This window comes from Budorcas taxicolor, chromosome 13, assembly GCF_023091745.1.
Source record: "Budorcas taxicolor isolate Tak-1 chromosome 13, Takin1.1, whole genome shotgun sequence".
Taxonomy (NCBI): domain Eukaryota; kingdom Metazoa; phylum Chordata; class Mammalia; order Artiodactyla; family Bovidae; genus Budorcas; species Budorcas taxicolor.
The window spans coordinates 67378064-67398221 of record NC_068922.1 but is presented as its reverse complement, the minus strand read 5'-3'; the positions used below and the strand labels follow the sequence as shown (position 1 = coordinate 67398221).

The 20158-nt window shown below is 49.7% G+C and overlaps 1 protein-coding gene across 1 annotated transcript; it reads right to left on the bottom strand.

Annotated features, from left to right (window-relative positions):
* Positions 1 to 13046: 13046 nt before the first annotated feature.
* Positions 13047 to 18336, bottom strand: ADIG (adipogenin). The gene is made up of 2 exons (XM_052651320.1): positions 18210 to 18336; positions 13047 to 13165 (listed from the first exon to the last, which is right to left on the bottom strand). The coding sequence occupies exons 1-2, from the start codon at positions 18334 to 18336 to the stop codon at positions 13047 to 13049; spliced, it is 246 nt and encodes an 81-aa protein (XP_052507280.1).
* Between the last annotated feature and the right edge of the window lie 1822 nt (positions 18337 to 20158).

Here is a 20158-nt window from a genome sequence, read left to right as displayed (position 1 = left end):
GAGACTCATCCTATTTATTACCCTGGCCCCAGCCTAGCCCAGGGCTGGGATCACAGTGGGTATTTAATGTCATTGCCAAGCCACTGCAGACTCCCTCATTTCATCCTCCCCACTCTCCGTGTTGTAGCGATAGCACAAGAATCTGTCTCTTGGGCAAGTTACCTGCAGTCTCCTGGAGTAGGACTGGAGTGCTATCTACCAGCCAGGCCCATGGTGGCCCTGTTTCAGCGCTGCCACTCCGGGGAGGCACTCACCTGAATGCCAGGTGAGACACCTCCTCCTCTGCTCAGGGGTCATTTACACCGTTTGCCGAAGGAAGCGCTCCCATTGGAGGTCATGCGCTCTCCCACCTCAGAAGCTGGAGGCTGCAAGGGCTTGTTTTCGTCTCTTCCTACTGCCACAACAAAATACCACAGGCTGGGGGCTTAAACAATAGATGTTTATTTTCTCGAAGGCCTGGGGACCAGAAATCCAAGGTTAAGGTGCTGGAAAATTTGGTTTCTGGTGAGAACTCTCTTGCTGGCTTGCAAATGATTCCTTCCTCATTATGTGTTCAGCCGGCTTTTTCTCTGTGCCCACGGACAGAGAGAGAGCACTGGTATCTCTTCTTATAAGGACACCAGTTTTATCGGATCAGGGCCCACCCTTATGACCTCGGTTAACCTTAATTACCTTCTTAAAACCTGATCTCGAAATACAGTCATCTTGAGGGTTATGGCTTCATCATATGAATTGGGGGTGGGAGTGTGTGGGTGATGCAATTCAGTCCATAACAGGGCTCCTTAAAAGAAACACGACTCCAGGCCCAATGAGCCCCAGGCTGCAAAGAGGCATGAGAGGCTGGGTACCCACTGTGAGCTGTGCTAACCCAGCAGCCGGGCTGGTGTGAGGTCATCCATCACCATGACGCCGGAGAGTGGGGAAAGATGAGGCCTTGGATAGTGCCGAAGATGAATGAGGAAACTGACATGTGATTAAACTGGGCTCCTCCACTGATGGCTGATGGGCAAAGTCAGTGCAGCCACGCCTGGGCTCCCAGCACCCACTGAGGCATGTGCCCCTCCTCCTGCCAAGGTTAAGGCAGGAGGATCCTCCCTCCAACCACGCAGCTCCCTGGCATCCCAGCCTTGTTAATGAGGGACTGAGGTGTGCCATGGGACCAGCGCAGGTGCCAAGAACCATGGGGGAGATAATATCATTCATTACCATCACAGGCCGCCTGGCTTTTGTTAATAATTAATAATAATGACAGCCCTGAATGAGCTCTGGCTACAGGTCCTTCAGGTGCATTTCCTCATTCTCATACGTCACACCAGGGAGATCAGAGTTAACTCAGGTGGCAAAGACAACAGTTTCCGGAGGACACCGACAAAGGAGCAGGGAGGGACTCATGTATCTGTTCATTCAGCAAATGGATTGTTATTGAGCACCTACTCTGCACCATTATATACACAAAGGTGGACAAACCCTCACGTGGTCTCTGCTTTTCATGAGGCTGCATCCCAGTCAGGGTCTCAGATGAGAAAAAGTTAAGTATGATACTTTCAGGTAGTGATAAAAGCCAAGAAGAAAATTAATTAAGGTGGTGAGAAAAAGAAAGAGAGGAAGCATTGATCCCTGGGTTGGGAAGATCCCCTGGAGGAGGGCATGGCAACCCACTCCAGTATTCTTGCCTGGAGAAGCCCATGGACAGAGGAGCCTGGCGGGCTACAGTCCATGGGGTTGCAAAGAGTCAGACACAACTGAAGTGACTTAGCACACACGCAACTTCAAATAAGATGGTCAGAGAAAGCCTCTGAAAGGAAGTGGCATGTGAGCTGAGACCTGGAGATGAAAGGAGCTGGCTATGAGAGTAGCTGAAGGGAGAATGTTCTGGGAGGAGAAAACAGTACATGCAGACGTCCCAAAGCAGGAATGAACCTGGTACGTCTGAGAAATAGAAAGGAAGCTCGTGAGGCTGGTAGAGTGGGCGAAGTGGCAGCAGATACAACAGACGGGCCTCACGGGCCAGGGTAAGCGGTTGAGACACTATTAATACTTGAAGTGGCGTGGCATCTCTCTGGAAGGTTGTCAGTACGAGGGCTTTTTGTAGAGTTGAGCTTTTGTTTTGCAAGGCTCACCATGACTGCTGTACAGGGGACAGACAGGAGGGCAAGGAGAAAGAGCAGTGAAAAGGCATAGAAGGGACTTCCCCGGTGGTCCAGTGGTTAAGGCTCTGCACTTCTACTGCAGAGAGTAGGGGTTTGATCCCTGGTCGGGGAACTTAAGATCCCACACGTCATGCAGGGTAGTCAATTTTTTTTTTTAAGCATTGAAGCCACTGAGACTTAGTACCATCATATCACCACCACCACCATTATCACCACCATTATCATCACCATCATCATCACCATCATCAAAAGGATCGAGATGACAGAGGCTTGGGCCAAGATGATAGCAGGAGCAGAGAAGAGCATCTCTGCCCCTGTATCTGAGGGCTAGCTCTGGTGACTGGGGCACACTTTGCCTGTGCCCATGCAAGCTGAGCCCTCACTCCCATGCACTCCCTACAGTGGGCTCCCACCCATGATTGCTGTATGCCAACACCACTCGTGGACTTAGATCTGCATGGATTTTTGTTCACGACTTTGCCTGTGCTCATATAGAATTGCTTAAGGAATCCACAGCCACTGGCTCCGGAGCAGGTCGGCTTCAGGTAGCCTGGCCCAGAGACATCAGTTTCACTGGAGGAGCTGTCACACTAAACAAAAATTTCTGTCCCCTCCATGCCTGAAGCCAGCTCCAGGCAAAACTCCAAACCCCAGGATGGAATCCTAAGATATGCACAAACTGAACCTTGACCTCACAGCAAGGTTCTACCTTGTTTCACAGCAGACAGAGGCCCGAGGGGGAGATTCATCCCAGGGTGGACTCTGGCCTTCTCCAGAGGGGCCCAGTGAGCCCTCAAGGCTCAGAGAAAGCTCCCAGGGACCTAGGTTCAGACCCATTCCCCATCAAGGCACTTCCTGATATTCCCTCTGACTTCACAGAGGAGGATGTTGACGGACTTTGTGAACCTGTTGCTATAAGAGAGGGAAGCAAGCAGCTAGTTCTCTAGAGGCAGTAAGACCAACCACCGAGCATGGAGCCCAGGCCTGGAAGGGGTGGCCTCAGCGATTTTTCGTCTCAGGTGGGAGATGAGATTAAAGGACCCTCCTGAGACAGCCAGAGCCCAGGAAGGAGCCCAGCACCCAGAGGCAGGGAAGAGGCAGCTGGATGGCTCTGGGGAGGGCCAGCCACAGGTCCCCCACCATGAGGCCCCTTCCTGCTGGACATCAGAATGAAAGCTAGGGGAGTGCTGGGATGACGACACGAGCTTGCAGTGAGGGGCAAATTCTGAGTCAAGATGATTATGAATATTGAATGAGTATTATGTTAATTATAATTAGTATAAAAGGGTCATATAATTATCATATGATAATTATGGATATCCCAAGTTCAATTCCAAAATCTCCCCCCAATTTGTTGTGCAGCTCTGGGCAAGGCTCTTCCCCCTCTCTGAGCCTCAGTTTTCCCATCTGTACAAGAGGAACTGGGCTAGATACTTGCTAAGAACTGACAGTCCAAGAGTGCTTCATGCCAGTTCTATCAGGAGGCTCCTGAGAGTTCAAGCTGTTTCTTACATCCTGGGGTGACAGTTGCAGATTATCCCCACGGATCCTCTCTCAGCTCTGTGGCCTGCTGCCTCAGGACCTTTGCACTTGCAGTTTTCGGTGTCTGGAAGCTTTATCTCGTTCTCCAGACTATCCCATACTATACTATACTTGTTTTACATCCCCATTGTTCCTTATATCTCTTATACAACCCAATACACTTTGTAACTTGATATTTACTCTGTGGCTATTTGACTCATGTCGTATCTCTTCCACAGGGCTGTGAACTTGTAGGTCCAGGGCCCCCGTCCTTTTCATTGTGATTCTAGCATTCCACATGGTGCCTGGTCTAGAGTAGGCATTCATTAAATACCTGTCAAATGAATGAATGAATGATGGCTATCATCATTATGATTTGGAGCTAAGAAGTTCTCTAAGAAGGCTGGAGAACCCAGCTCAGGTTCAGATCTCCCCAGAAAGGAATGGCCCACAGCCTGCACAACTCCCCTCAATGGCCTTCAGCTCCAAGGTGCTGACCCCTCCCTGTACCTGCACCCCTTTCCCTACAGGGGAGAGGCTCCTGTAAGGGGTAAGGGGAAGGTGTCCATGTCCTCTCTGCTTTCTTGACCCTGTCATCCAGGGCTGAAACACTCTGTGAACCTGCCCGAGGACATGGGCCACTCTGGTGTGGGGGAACAGGGCCACTTCCAGGGGATCTTTGTTCGGCCAGGCTGCCGGATCTTTGCCACTCGGGGAGTCTGCAGAGAGAGAAAGATTCCTACACATGAACACACACACGCATGCCTGGAGTTCAAATGTGTGTGTAAACACTCATGCATGTGCACTTTCGCAAAGACTCACGCTCAAAATCCAAGATGCGCACATCCACATCCACACCAGTTGTGTGCATCGATCATATCAAGTCCACATACACAATGTTCCCCAAAGGGTGCACACACAAACACAGGCACAGAACCATGTGTGCACATGCGTTCACGCTCATACACAACCGGAGTGCGTGCAGGTCGCCTGCAGACCCACGCAGACAGGTTCACATAAACATGGGCACAAGGCCAACTTCTTGGTTCTGGACTCCTCCCTGGAACACTCAGGATTCTTAGAAGTACCTTCCTTTCTCCTGCCTGCTTCTCACCACAATCACTCCACACCCCACTTTCCCAACCCTTGGCAAAGTACACAAGAGCTGCCTAAAAACGGGGCAGTCGCGATAGCTTCCGGAAGACCCCGGTGCACCGCACCGTTCCCGCCTTGCTCAGCCCGATCACCTCCCTAGTTTCTGAGACCCCGCCTCCTCGCTCGCTGCAATGGGCTCGGGGCGCCCCTTTGTGGCCACAATCGGCAGCGCCGTTCCTGGCAGCTTGGTCCCCAGTCCTTGCAGATGCGGAGGATTCAAACTCCCGCTGCCCCTTGCCCCTTTCTTCTTTCACCTCTTGGGGTTGGGGGTGAGTAGGGAGCACTCACCCACTCGGGGCCGTCCGCCGCCCTGTTGTTGACTGCGTGCGTCTTTCACAGCCAGATCTTGAGTCGCCCGTCGCAGAGCCGGGCTGTCGGCCACTGCTGTCCTTCAGTTTTCACATCTGGGCCATCAAGAAAGGGGGCCTGGCCAGAAAGTCTCAGCAAGGACGTCAGGCCGCCGGGGTGACAGGCAGAGCTGGGGGGGGGGGGTCAGTGGGGCCTCTTTCCTGTCCCAGTCCCCCCAAACACAGCTTGGCAATATGTATTTGTTGAACTTAGGGCTGAAGTACTAGTTTGATGAGAGGAGGTGGGCCATTTAGCCCCCTAAAGGGCCATGGACAAAGGGCAGAGCACACGCCCACTCTCGGGCTTCCTGGACAGCCTGAGACAGGTGGTCTGAACATCAAAAGATTATTGCAACTTAAAGAAAACCACGTTAACTCAAGTTAGCTCTTTTCTATATATGGGAAATTCTTTTCAAGAGTCTGAGCTCACTGAAATCATTCCTTTGATACGCACCTCAGCTCTCTGGAGCCAATAAACTGTGTTTTCACATCTTGCACTACTTCAAGGCTCAGCATAGGGAGTGGCTGCAGTCTGATGGCTGCTAGATGGCAGGTGTTCTTTCCTTCCTGAGTTCCCTCAGAGATCACTGGCTCGTCATCTGTGGTGGCTGCAATCCCTGGTGACAGTGACATCCTTGTTTATTGATACAGCAGGAAATATTCCATTGCTCCATGTACTGGTGCCTCAAGATGGGGCCTGGCCACCAGCCCTTTGGGCAGCATCCTCACCAGCCAGGAGCCCTTGCCTCAGGCACAGGTGCCTCTCCGGACCACCTGCCTCTCTGCAGCAGCTGCACAGCTTGTTTGGAGTCAGTGGAGTCCAAATGCTGAAGATTCCTCCCCAGCTCTGCCCGCCTCCTGCCACCGCCCGACCCAACTGCAAGTCTGAACTTGCAGCCTTTCAGACTCTGCTGCTGCAGGGAAACAGAACGTCTGTTTCTGAACAGAACCTCTGTTCAGTCAGACCCAGTCCACTCAGTAGCAATGGCCTAGGATGCAGGGGCTAAGATCCTGACTTAGGAAAGCAAGTTTGGAGGCTGAGGATGCAGGACTTTTGGCTGAAGAAGTGATTTCCCAGACTCAAGCGCAAGCCCCAGGATCAAATAAATGGGCTTAGAGCTCAGACCCATTACCCCCAGGAAGTTATTTCCTAGCTAAGGCTCATTGCCCCAGCAAGTGATTTTTCCAGGCTGAAGTAGAAGTCCACCCTAGGGCCCAAGTTTTCACCTCAAGGTCCCTTCCTACTGTCCTCAAGGCCAGAGAGACAAATGGATGGAAATGCTTAGAGGTGTGCGCGTTTTCTCACTTCACAGAACAGCCTCTTAGTGAAGCCTGGAGGATTCCCAGGGCCCTGGAGAAGGAAGGCCACTTAGGTGGAGGAGACTAAAAAGCCCCAGAACTGAGTCACACCCGTGTTCAGTTCAGTCGCTCAGTCGTGCCCGACTCTTTGCGACCCTGTGGACTGCAGCTCACCAGGCCTCCCTGTCCATCACCAACTCCCGGAGTTTACTCATGCCCACTGAGTCGGTGATGCCATCCAACCTTCTCATCCTCTGACGTCCCCTTCTCCTCCTGCCCTCAATCTTTCCTAGCATCAGGGTCTTTTCCAATAAGTCAGCTCTTCACATGAGGTGGCCAAGTATTGGAGTTTCAGCTTCAGCATCAGTCCTTCCAATGAATATTCAGGACTGTGACCCTGTTTTGACAGCTAAGCAGTGAGGGAGGAGCAGTTGTTTCTTTGGGTGTACTTTTTGAGGAGGTCAGACAGGGTGCAGAAAAGAAGTAAAATAAAACCCTAACAGTTCCAATGGCATCGCTGTCCTAAAGTCATGTGATGCGGTGGGACAACAAATCCCTCATTCCACCAGAGAACAAGAGTGCTCAGCACATCCATAGAATTTGTTCCGAGCATCACTAACAGGTGATTTTGTGTTTGTTTTGTTTTCAGTGTTTTATTGATGTGCAGCATATGCAGAAAAGCGCATGGATCCTCAGCGGACAGTATGAATAACAATCTCCGGTTGTCATTTTGTTTCCAATGTTTATCGAATTATTACTACTAAGTGCCCAGCACCAGACACGTGAAGACATCATTTAAATATTCAAGGGTGAGTGCTACTGTCCCGTTTACAGATGGGCAGACAGACCCAGGAGTAGATGGCCCACCTACACATATCCAGCTGGCAAGCTGCAGACCCAGGGTTCAAATCCAGGTTGCAAGCCCCAGACGCAGTGCTCTCAACTGCTATGCGCTATGGTTTGTGGAAGCCACAGTGAAGGAAGTGATCTGAGCCCATTCTTTCCCCTCCATAAATTCTGCTCTCCTTTCTGAATTCCTGGTCTCACCAGACGGTTGCTTCAAGTGCACTGAGGGCCATTCCTGAAAATGATTTCTTTTACTCCTCACATCCAATTCGTTGCTGTTGCTTAGTTGCTAAATCGTGTCTGACCCGTTGCCATCCCATGGACAGGAGCCCACCAGGCTCCTCTGTCCATGGGATTTCCCAGGCAAGAATACTTGTGGGGGTCGCCATTTCCTTCTCCAGGGGGTCTTCCCAACCTAGAGATCGAATCTGCATCTCCTGCATTGGCAGGTGGGTTCTTTACTACTGAGCCACCAGGGAAGCCCTCACATCCGACTAACCACTAGATAATTTTGTTTCATTAAAAAATTTTTTTTATTTTTAACTGGAAGATATTTGGTTTAAAATGCTGTGCTGGTTTCTGCCATACAACAATATGGATCAGTCACAACTATATATATATATCCCCTCCTTCTTGAGCCTCCCACCCACCTCTCATCCTACCCTTCTATGTCATCACAGAGTGCCAGGCTGAGCTCCCTAAACCTCTAGATAATTCAATCCTTCATACATCTCTTGCATTCACCCACTTCCCCCAATCCCCACCACCTGGTCCAAGTACCCCTCCTCTCTGGCCTGGACCACAGCCTCATCACAGTCTTCCTACATGGCTTCAAGGTACCCTTAAGACCAGATGGGTTCATTTCATGCAGGGTGCTCATTCTTTGAATTGTCCAGTGATGTTCACCACCTTTCTTCTACATAGTAAGTCTGGTAGAGTTGATCTCTGGGTTGTGAATTTCTCAAGCACGGCTCTTGTGTTATAGACAACACGGATGAAAACGTCTTGAAATAGAATCGATATAAGCTTCCTGAATCCAAGCTGAGGCTGGGCCAGGAGACAGAGAAAAGCACAGCTGTGGGTGATCCCTTCACCTAGTCAAGGTGGGTGAGAGCCAGAGAAATAGGAGACTTGCTGGGCCAAGAAACTGCTTTCTAGATGTGGAGACCAGACCCAAAGACCGGTGGTTCTAAACCCTGACTGTGCACTGGAATCACACAGGAAATCCTTCAAAGTCCTGACGCCTGGGCAAAACTCCAGACCAATGGCACCAAAACCAGTGGAAATGGGACGTGGGCATCCGCATAATTGGAAGCTGCCCACTTGATTCCATTGTGCAGCCAAGGCTGGGGCACTCTGCTGGAAGCATCATTATGCCACGAGGGCTCAGAGAACTGTACAGAAGCTTTCAAGACTTGGGAGGGAACAGATGGACTGCTTCGAAATTCTCACATACCACTTCTGGGAGGGAGCGGCCGGCTGCATTTTTCAGGTGACTAGGGGAAATTAAAGTGCTGCCCGTGAGCCCAGAGAAGACAAATGCTCCCAACCAGATCAGGATCCTCCAAGCTCCATTTGAAGTGGCAGAGTGGCTCCCCCTAGCGGATGTTAGAGCGCATTTAATATAGCTTGCCATCATTTGAACACGGGAATGTTAGCATGTTCAGTGTAGCTTGCCATTATTTGAACATGGAGCGGTCTCACATTTTAAAATCCTCTAGCTCTAATTCCTCTCTGAAAAAAAACTAAGAGAGGGTTATCCTGGGGTCCTGTCCCTGAGGGACAACAACTTGCAATAGCTGAGTGGTGGCTGCTCCTTCGATGGGCTTCTCTGCAGGGCTTTCCAGAGAGGTTCTGGAAGTTCCCCAGGGGGTTGAGCCTTGCTCTGATCCTTCCTTGGAACTCGGTCAAGCCTGCCTGCAGAAGCACTTTCTCCAATATAAAATAAAAAGGTAACCAAAAATCAAGTTGCCCAATTAATGAACTAAAAAAAGTAATTCCGGCTCTAATAATTCAGACTTATTCTCTCTCCTTTGTTTAGAAGCCTTGTGGGGGTTGGTGGGATATGGGTTGAGAGAGAAAAAGGGGACAAAGATGACCACCCAGGTGATCCCCTGGGTCTGTCCTATTCTCCAGCCCATCAACCCTGCTGCCTCCGTGTAGCCAGCGGGGATGCAGAGACAGGGGGGTTTCTGGAAAGGTCAGAGCTCTGTGTCTCCTCCACGTTCTCTTTCAACACCCCATCCTGGAGAACTGGCCCTGCGGAGCAGGGCTGGCACTAGAGGCAGGGCTGAGGTTCCCTCCCAGCCCCACCGGTATGACTCTGAGCAAGGTGCTTGACAACTCTGTGCCTCAGTTTTCCCATCTGTCAACCAGGGATAACCAGAGACCCTACCTCACTGCATGCTTCTGAGGGTTAAAAACCATCGTGTGTATTAAAAGTGAAGTGAAAGTCGCTCAGTCATGTCCAACTCTTTGCAACCCCACAGACTGTACAGTCCATGGGATTCTCCAGGCCAGAATACTGGAGTGGGTAGCCTATTCCTTCTCCAGGGGATCTTCCCGACCCAGGAATTGAACCGGTGTCTCCTGCATTGCAGGTGGATTCTTTACCAGCTGAGCTATCAGGGAAGTCCTGTGTATTTAAAAAAAAAAGCCTGGAAAAGCACCTGGTACGCAGTAAGCATTCACTAACCGGGAGCTCTTCTTTTTGTGATAGTTATTAAATGAATATTTGTTATTAAAATCAACCTGAAGACTAATCAAGGAGTGAGACTGAGGGAATTCCTGGGTGGTCCAGCGGCTGGGACTCGATGCTCTCATTGCCAAGGGCCCAGATTCAATCCCTGGCTGGAGGATTAAGATCACAGGTCATGTGGCGTGGCTAAAATAAAAAAAGATGAGTGAATTTGTGCTTGAAATGAGAGAACAGAAGTTCAGAGCAGGATCTGCCAGCCCTTTGGACAGATGGGAACAGATCCCCAAAGGTCAGGATGGCACGAGTTGGTGCCAGGACTACTCCGGTGCCAGGGCTGCCCCCGGCCCCACAGCTTGTCAAATGAGTGGGCTTGATCAGGCCCAGCAGGTTTGTCAGGGTCCCCTGAGCACAGGAACCCTATTTGTTTCTTTAATACAGATCCACGCCCTCCGGCCCAGCCCTGCCCTCGCAGACCTCTGAGCTCAGCTGGCCAGCTTCTCCCCGGGGCCCGCTTATGCTGTCTTCACAGTATAAGAGGAGCTCCGGCTCCCCCCTGGGGGGCCGGGGAGGTCGTCTGTAACAGAGAAGAGCTGGGTCTCTGGAGGCCTTCGTGTGTCCATCAGTGGAGGAGCCAGACTGGGCTCACAGGGGAGCACCTCACTCACCCAAGTCCTCTCCCCTCCCTGGAGAGTCTCCCATCGCCGTCGGCCATGGCCACGGCCCCACTGACGCCAGGAAAACCAGGCTGGGAAGTAGTGAAACGCTGAACCTAGGGTGACAGGGAGATGAAAGAGTAAGTGAGGGGTGGGAAGGGAGAACGGAACGCGGGTGGGTGGGAGGTTCAAGAGGGAAGGGGACATGTGTATACTTAGGGTTGATTCACGTTGTTGTAGGCAGAAACCAAACTGCATTATAAAACAATTATCCTCCAATTAAACATTAAAAGAAAAAAAAAAGAATGGGACAGGATTCTAGGGTAGAAACCAAAAATCTCCTTCTCTTCTCCCATTAATGGTACGACAACATACACTACCATGTGTGAAATAGGTTAGATAGTGGGAAGCTGCTGTCTAACAGAGGGAGCTCAGCTTGGTGTTCTGTGGTGACCCAGAGGGGTGGGATGGGATGCGAAGGCTCAAGAGGGAGGGGATATGTGTACACAAAGAGCTGATTCACTTGGTGTACAGCTGACACTAACACAACAGTGTAAAGCAACTATACTCCAATAATAATAATTGTACACAAACAGGTCAGACTACGTGATTTGTGGCACCCATTAGAAAAATGAACATGCAGGGCCCCTTGTTCAAAAATTAAGAATTTCAAAGGACTTCCCTGGCAGTCCAGTTGTTAGGATTTCATGATCGCACTGCCAAGGGCTTGGGTTCAATTCCCAGCTGGGGGACGAAGGTCCCACAAGCCACATGGCGTGGCCAAAATAAATTGAGAATTTCAAGATGAGGACAGCAGAAGGTTAAACAAAGCACGAGGCTCTCCTGAACAGGCAACCTTGTGGGACTACACAGGTGACCACTGTGAAGCTGGCCCCGAACACAAAACTTTGAGTGCGTATCCAGGTGTGTGGTTTTCTGGGAAAGGGGCCCTCAACTGTCAAGGTCATGACCTGACAAGGTTAAGAATCAGTGTCTCTGAGGTTGAGTGAAGGTCCCTGCTTCTTGCCACCACCTCTTTTCTCCATGTGGACAAGCAGTGAGATATACGGGCTGACCTGGGGGTGGCCCTGGGGACAGAGAGAAGAGAACACGTGAGAGATGGCGTTTAGGATGTTGCTGATGGACTAGACGTGGGTAGGAGGAAAAGAAAGTCATGAAGCCCGACTCTTGGGCTTGTAGCTCAGGCAGCTAGACCAACCAATGGCAGTACTCTTTGTGGACATGGGGACCAGCTGGGAAAAGACAGGCTGCTGTGTTTTGCTTTGTGGGGTAGCAAAGGGAAGGAAGAATCTCATTCTAGCCATGAGAAGACTTTGAGTGGACAGATAACAGGGCTCAGAAGGGAGATTAGAGCGAGAGATATTTGAAGTCACTGGCACAGAAATGGCATTTAATCCCATTAGGATGTCCTAGGTGTCCTCAATGTTCAGCGATGGTAGAACTCTGATACTTGGGCAAATTATTTAACTTCACTGCCACTCTGCATTCCCTCATTTAGGACTCTGTAAATGAGCTTGCAAGTGCTTAGCAAGGGTCCTAGCACCTCTTAAAAACCCAGTGACTATCAAGCCATTATTATTACTATTACTATATATTTTAAAGGTTTTTTTATTTTTTTGATGTGGACCATTTTAAAATTTGTTACAATGTTACTTCCATTTAATGTTTTGGATTTTTGGACAGGAGGCATGTGGGATCTTAGTTCCCTGACTAGGGATTGAACCCAAAGCCGCTGAACTGGAAAGCAAAGTCTTAACCACTGGACCACCAGGGAAGTCCCGTTATTACTATTACTACCGTTATGATGTCATTCGCCTTCCTTTTACAAATATCTACAGGGCCCCCATTGTGTCAGGCATTGCTGTGGGTGCTTAGGAAGAGAGATGTCAGTTATCGAGCATGTCAGGGATGGTAAGTGCCATGGCAAAGTAAGTGAGGGGGAGAGATGATAATAGTAAGGAGGTTGGCTGGGGGGCCAGACTGAAAAAGTGATATTTGAGCAGGACCTCCGAGGTGAGGGATGTCTGGAGGAGAAGATTCCAGGCAGAGGGAAGAGCCAGTGCAAAGACTCTAAGCAGAGTGGTGGGAGGTGAGGTCACAGAGATAAAGGGCAGGGGGACCTTTGTAAAGAAGCCCTTTATGGCAGGAGTGACTGGCCCTCTCACCTGCAAAACCAGGTCTCCCACACAAGGCAGAAGGCTCTCTGATGGCAGAGATCTCAAGCTTTCCAGCACAGTGGAGGGAGCAGACTTCTAGGATGGCAGCCGCCCTAGGCTTTGGCTGAGGCTTCAGAAGCGCTGAGGCTTCTGGTTCCAGCTCTCCAACCCTCAGAGGGGCCTCACCAGGCAGAATAGGCTCAGCAGCAAGGCCTCTCCTCCTCTTGGTTGTGGAGCATCTCCTCCTGGCAAAACTCGTCAGGGTCTTTGCTCCAGGGCTCCCAATCGAGGCATACATCTGAGTCATTTTCCTCTGAATCTGTGGAGGGACAAGACAAGGCCACTTGGGTGGTCACTTCTTATCTCCTATTCCTGATGCTGAAGGAGCCCCCTGCCGGATACTGGCATCGTTGCAGCCTTATCTGAGGCCAGGGGGCCAAGGCAGAATCACGACACGTGAGACAGCCCTCCCAGGAAGACTTCAGGGCCTTGAATGCGGCCAGAGACCAAGAAAGAAGGCTGGTCCGTGAACTATCAACCTTCTAGCAGAGGGAGGACCCCAGGATGCCCCTGGTGGAATAGTATAAGAATCAGCCTTCCAATGCAACAAACACGGGTTTGATCCATGATCTAGGAAGATCCCACATGCCATGGGGCAGCTAAACCCATGAGCCATCACTATTGAGCCCGAGTTCTAGAGCCTCGGACCTGCAACTACTGAACCAGCATGCTGTAACTAGTGAAGCCTGCAAGTCCCAGAGGCCACAGTAATGAGAGGCCCCTGCACTGCAATGAAGTGTAGCCCCCACTTGCCCCAGCTAGAGAATACCTGAGCAGCAACGAAGACCCAGTGCAGCCACAAATACATAAATAATTTTTTTTAAGTGGAGGAAGGACCCTAGAGGTGAAGAAATGACCTACCTGCATTGAGCATGGTCCAGGAGGGGACACAGGAGACACAAGCCCGCCCATCCACCTGTTCATCCATTGGTCCACCAGTTCATTCATTAACAAAAATTTGAGTATATGTGTCCAGTGCTTTTTCTTACAGCACTGTTCTTTGGTGAAGCACACAGACACTAAAATACCCTGGACACCACGTGTGTGTCCATGATGAGAGGTCTGGGTGGTGAAGTGTGGCACACTCACACCGCAGAACCCTTCCATCCTATAGCATGTCGTGAGGCTGTTACACATTAGATCTGTATCTTTCTGCCTGCAGGATGTCTGTGGTGTATTATTGGGTTGGCCAAAAAGTTTGTTTGAGTTTTTCAATAACATCCTCCCCAAGTGAACTTTTTGGCCAACCCAACCAACGGCATTGCAGAGAAGTATATGATAGAATCCCTTTAATTTTAGAACACTTATGAATTTTTGCCTAACTAAAAAAATTATGACATTTTGATTCCACTTGTTTGATTTAGTATGAATAGAATGTGAGATTTCTAATTTAAGAAATAGATGTGCAACAGGTTAAAAGGTTTACTGTATAGCAAAGGAAGCTACAGTCAGTATCTTGTAATAACCTATAATAGAAAATAATCTGCAAAATAATATACATATACATATTCAAGTTATACATGTACTCATATATTATTTGTATATATGTATAATTGAATCACCTTGCTGTGTACCTGAAACATTGTAAGTCAATTATACTTGAATACAATATTATATTAAGAAAAAAAAGAATCCTTTTTTTAAAAACAATCCAAAGAACACACCTCCCATTTTTTAAAAAATGGGATTATTTTGTATTATTATATTTTGTATTATTTGGATAATTACATATTATTAAATGGGCACATGAGCTTGCCGACATGGCTTATCTCAGAAAAGAAAGTTGAGAAAAGAAGGCAAATGGGAGAGATTATTATTTTTCTTGGTATACTCAAGGTGTTTCACCAGTTACAGAGAAGTAAAGGAGGCTGAAAACAGCCCCTCAAATGCAGACCAAGAAAAGGCCGAGCCTTGATTTCCTCCTTTGTAAAATGGGCATCATAATAACTTCTGGTATGGTGAGGGTTAACTGAGAAGTAAGACACGGTAAACAGGCTTTCAACAATGTTAGCACTTACTGTGATTTAAAATCAGTGCGATGAACTTCCCTGGTGGCCTAGTGGTTGAGAGTCTGCCTGTCAATGCGGGGGACACGGGTTCAACCTCTGCTCTGGGAAGACCCCACAGGCCACGTGACAACTGAGCCTGTGCGCCACAAGAGAAGCCACAGCAATGAGAAGCCTGCTCACCACAGCTAGAGAGTAACCCCCACTCCCTGCAACTAGAGAGAGCCTGCATGCAGCAACAAAGACCCCGTACAGCCAAAAAAAAAAAAAAATCTGTTAAAAAAAGAACTGAGATCATTAAAAAAATAAAATCAGTGTGATGAAGTGACTTTTCCTCCCAAGAGACAGTGACTGTGTTTTGAACACATCCTCTGTGCTTTTTTTTTTTTGAAAGATAATTGCTTTACAGAATTTTGTTGTTTTCTGTCAAAGTGCAACATGAATCAGCCATAGGTACACATATATCCCCTCCCTTTTGAACCTCCCTCCCATCTCCCTCCCCACCCCACCCCTCTAGGTTGATACAGAGCCCCTGTTTGAGTTTCCTGAGCCATGCAGCAAATTCCCGCTGGCTATCTATTCTACACAAGGTAATGTACGTTTCCATATTCCTCTTTCCATTGTGCTAACTGTTTTGCATGCACTTTCTCATTTGACCCTCTTAACAACTTCATGAAGGCGATTACCAACCAGTGTTATTCATCTTCTGCAAGGAAAGAAGCTTGGAGAGGTGGAACAACCAGGCTCCCACCAGGTGGTGGTAGCTTGGGATGCAAGGCAGGTTCCACAGTCCGGTGCAGTTCCATCTGGGGCCCTTGTTCAAAGGCAGAGTTCAGAGGCTACATCCTGCTTCTCCATGTCAGACTAGGGACTGGCATCACTCCCCTTTCCTCCTCTTCAGAGCTCAGCTGCCATGACCTTTTCTTTTTCTTGGCTCTGCTCTCATCTCACCAGGCAGCTCCCTCCTCCTATTCACTTGCTCCCAGTTGCACTTGGAAAAGCGCCTCCACCCTCATGGGATGCATGGGTGCTGAGCCCTCCGCCTTCTGGGCTCTGAAATTGCCCCACTGAGGCCCAAGCAGGGGTGGGGGGAGGGGAATCAAAACTCCTCTTGCCTGCTGTTCATACTGGATTCCAGACCAGACTGATTCCAATAAAGAAATCCAGGGCAGACTAGAAACCCCTGGACAGGGTGCCTGGAGTCCCAACCCAGCAAGCCCTGGCAGATCCAGACCCTGGGTTTGAGCCAATTCTCAGCACAAGGACAGAACAGACCCAGCAATACTGAGAATTCCAAGAAGACAGGGGCCCTCGGGAGGGCTGCTCTTTCTCTTCATTGCAAAATTAACAAAAGGATGTCTTTCAAACTGCCATGTGAGATGTCGGTGGGTGAACGCCCGTCAGAGAAGGGGTCAAACAGGGCAGGCTGTGGATGGCTTAGAGCTGAGCCTCCAGGGAGAATGAGTTGCTGGAGAAGGTTATTGCCTTGGACCTCAGGGACGATGTCCCACCTTCCAGAAAAGTCAACCAAAGCCATGCCTACACATCCTCTAACCTTGACACTGCCTGGATTACTTCTCTCAGTGGGGGAGGCGGGGAGGAGAGGGGCGGGGCGGGGCGAGGCTGAAACCTGAGCCCACCTCCCCTAGGCTCGAGGGAGATGTGCTTCTATAGCCACTGCTCAGACAAGGGCTTCGCCTTCTACCTGACACCATGACGCCAGGCCTCAGCCTGCGGTCCAGCCTGGGAATCGAAAGAGAACACACTTATAGACATTTTCTGGAAGCCCTCGCCAGGAACGCCCAACGGCACAATTCCCCGCCCCCTCATTGGAGATCATGGGACAAGCTGGCGGTGAACTGCTCAGCCGGTCTGAATGCTATCTGGGCAGAGCTGGCAGCACACCCAGCGCTCTCCCTGCGCAGCTGGTCAAAGGTGATGGGGCGGCGGAGCAGGGGGTGGAGGGTCAAGCCGTCCCCAGGAAGAGGTCGCTGGGTGAGGGGAGTTGCTGGGGGGGCAGGCGGGACCCTCGGGGAGCAGAGTGTCATTCCTGACGTCCCTGCCCGCTGGCCCACCGCCCTCAGCCTCCCTCAGGCCAGCTTCGCCCTGCCTCCTGCTCCTCTGGGTGGTTAGCTGAGTTCAGGACACATGTCAGCCGGCTTCTAGGTCCCACAGAAACCGACATCCTCCCTGCGGCGCGATCTGAGCTGGAAACCATGAGTGGTCTCTGTGTGCGCATGCGCGCGCCGTCAGGTCCAACTCTGCGACCGCGTGGACTGTATGTAGCCCTCCTGCCTCTTCTGTGCGTGGGATTTTCCCAGCAAGAATACTGGAGTCGGGTGCCATTTCCTACTCCAGTGAGTGGTCTCCGGGTACCTGCTAAATGCCTAAGGCCGCTATGCCCATCCAGCTGGTTGTTGATTGAAAAAGCACCAGGCTGAGGGCTGAGAGGGGCTGAAAGCCAGCCCAGGCTCTCTACTCCTGGAGCCTTACGCCCTGGCTGCATCCACAGGAGGGACAGCACTTAACTACTTCATCAGCCCAGGGGACCACACCTTTCCAGTTTGTAACCAAAGACTTTTGTGCTAGCGGTGGCCCTGAAGGGACGCCTTGTTTTCTTTTTGTACTTGCTTATGTATTATCAAGATTCATTTCCTCCTAAATTACTGATTGGTTGCAAAACCAGAAAGCGTTCACTATCATGCTAACACATACATTTTACATTTGATACCATATTTCATATTAAAAGTATAGTTGTTAGTCTATTTATTTATAAATATAAAAATAAAATATACTTTACACATACATTTTTATATTAATAGCTCTTATTACCAGTGGTACATAACTACTGCTTGTTCAGAAATCATGAATTTTGTATATACAACAACCAAGTCCATTTCTGCTCCACGTTTATTTTACCATAAATATTTATATTGTAGTGCAAAAGTAAATTGTTTTATCTTCTATCTAGAATACCTTAACCAAATTTGCAATCGCACTCACAATAATTTCATGCAGACCAAAGGCCTTCTGTGCTAGCGGTGGCCCTGAAGGGACAGACATGCACACATACATGTTGTTGCCCAAACTCAAGATTCGCTCTGGGACTCCAGGCTCAGAAACTCTAAACTAGCAAGTCAGTCCTTTCCCTTTCTCTTACAGGTGACCATCTGTTAACACAGAGCCAGCAGTTAAAACACCTGAAGGAAGCCCTTTTCTTGACAGTTGTTTCAGGAACCCCACCCTGTTCCATGCCCTGCCCAGCTCCAGGATTACGGCCCCGCCTGGGCGGCTCACCTTGGTTGAGTAAGAAGCGTAGCCAGATGATCAGCAAGAACAACAGCAAGGCCACGGGCAGACAGAGCCAGAACACCAGGAAAGAAAATGTCAGCTCGTTCACCAGTGGCACCAGAGGGTACTTCATGGTGCGTGTGTGGCTAGGCTGGGCCAGCCGGGGCTGCCCTGGGGACCTGGCCAGCCGGGCCACGCTCTGCTCTCAGCCCAATTGTGACTGAGCCAGTGACGTAACAAGGAAGCAACAGTGTCCTTCGGGCCAAGAGAAAGCTGTTCTGGACGAGTGGGCAGAAGCTGGGGTAATGGGACAGTTCGAGAACAAAAGCCCAGGCTCCTAGGCAGGCCAGCCTGGGTTTAAATCCCTGTACGATGCTGTGGTATCACAATCCTCTTGCTTGTTCAGAAATCATTAATTTCATATATACGACAACCAATTCCATTTCTGCACTTGGAATTTCCTTACTCCCCAATCCTCTTGCAGGATGGAAATAATCCTTAACATGCCAAGATGCTAAGTTAGAAAAAATGGATACAAATTGCCCCCAGGTGGGTGTTCACTTATCTGAGGTCACAGACTCTTCCGGGAGCCAGCCAGTCCCTAAGTAAATTATTATTATTTAATCTGGAAACTTCTGTATCTCTCCTTATTAGGGTTTTTGGTGAACAGCTTCTAAGACTTTAACCTTGTTCTTTTATCTCTCATTCTTTCATTTGTAAAGTAGTCACGAAAGCTCCTTGAGTCAGGCCCCTCGGCAGGAAGGAGGCCCCGGGCTTCCCAGGGCCGGAGAGCACCTAAATTGGAGGGAGGCTCTGGCCAGGCTCGGAGCCTGATGGGTGCAGAAGTCCTCTCAGAGTGGCTGCTGCTTGTGGAGGGGAGGAAGGAAGAAGTGTGGTATCCTCCAAGAGGGTGCTTGGCCCACCTGCCTCAACCACTGCCAGCAGATGGGGGTGGGGGGAGGGGACCTAGGAAACAGGCCGATTGGCATGGTTCACCCTGCTCGGCAGTCAGAACCTCTGGGGGTGATGTTTGGACTCCACATGTCAATGGGCAACCAGTCTGATGCCGACTTGATTTTGAGACCATGGCATCAAGTGAAGCACAGGCTGGAAAGTCAGGCAGACCCAGTTCCAGGCTGGGGAAGCAGCTGCAGGAAGAGGGGTAGACTTAGGGGAGACACGGAGTGGACGGACCTCCTTAGAAGACACTGGCCAAAGGAGAAGGGCAAGGGGGGACACCACTGTAAAAATGGGGCAGGTGTTAGGGAAATTAAAATGGAGAAAGTCTTATTCAGGCTTCAGAAGCAGGAGAGCAGGCCTCTGACTTACCTGGACACTGCCTGGATTCCATGCCTACTTGCAAGCACAGCAAGTCAGGGAGCATGCTGGATAAGAAAGGGAATGGCCTTGGAATTCTTGAGCCCTGGGAGGTCTGGCCAATCCCCTAGGGTCTAACAAAATCCTATGACTCACATGGTGAAATGAAAAGCATTGTTAAAAACTTTAAGTAAAACCAGAGCTGCATTTTTTGCCTGTAAACTGATGGTGATATCAGTTTGCAACCTGGGTTTATAAGCGGGAGCCCCCGAAACGGCCATTTGAAGTCTTTCCCATGGGGTGGACACACCACCAGGGACCCTTTCCCAACTGGTACTCCAGATTGCTGTTAGCGAGGGACTTCCCAGTGCTGTTCAAGTCTGGATGTAGGTCGGCCCAATTTGGTGATATATACGCTGTTATTTTCTCTATTGTTTCTTTTCTTTTAATGACTATATACTGAAATTAGGTCTAATAAGCTATAAAAAATTGAAATTGCATGTAATGAGTGGTTTAACAAATCTAAAACAAAAGTAAAATTTTCAGCAAAACAGGGACTTCCCTGGTGGTCCAGTGAATAAGACTTCATGCTCCCAATGCAGGGTGCCTGGATTCCATCTCTGGTCAGGGAACTAGAT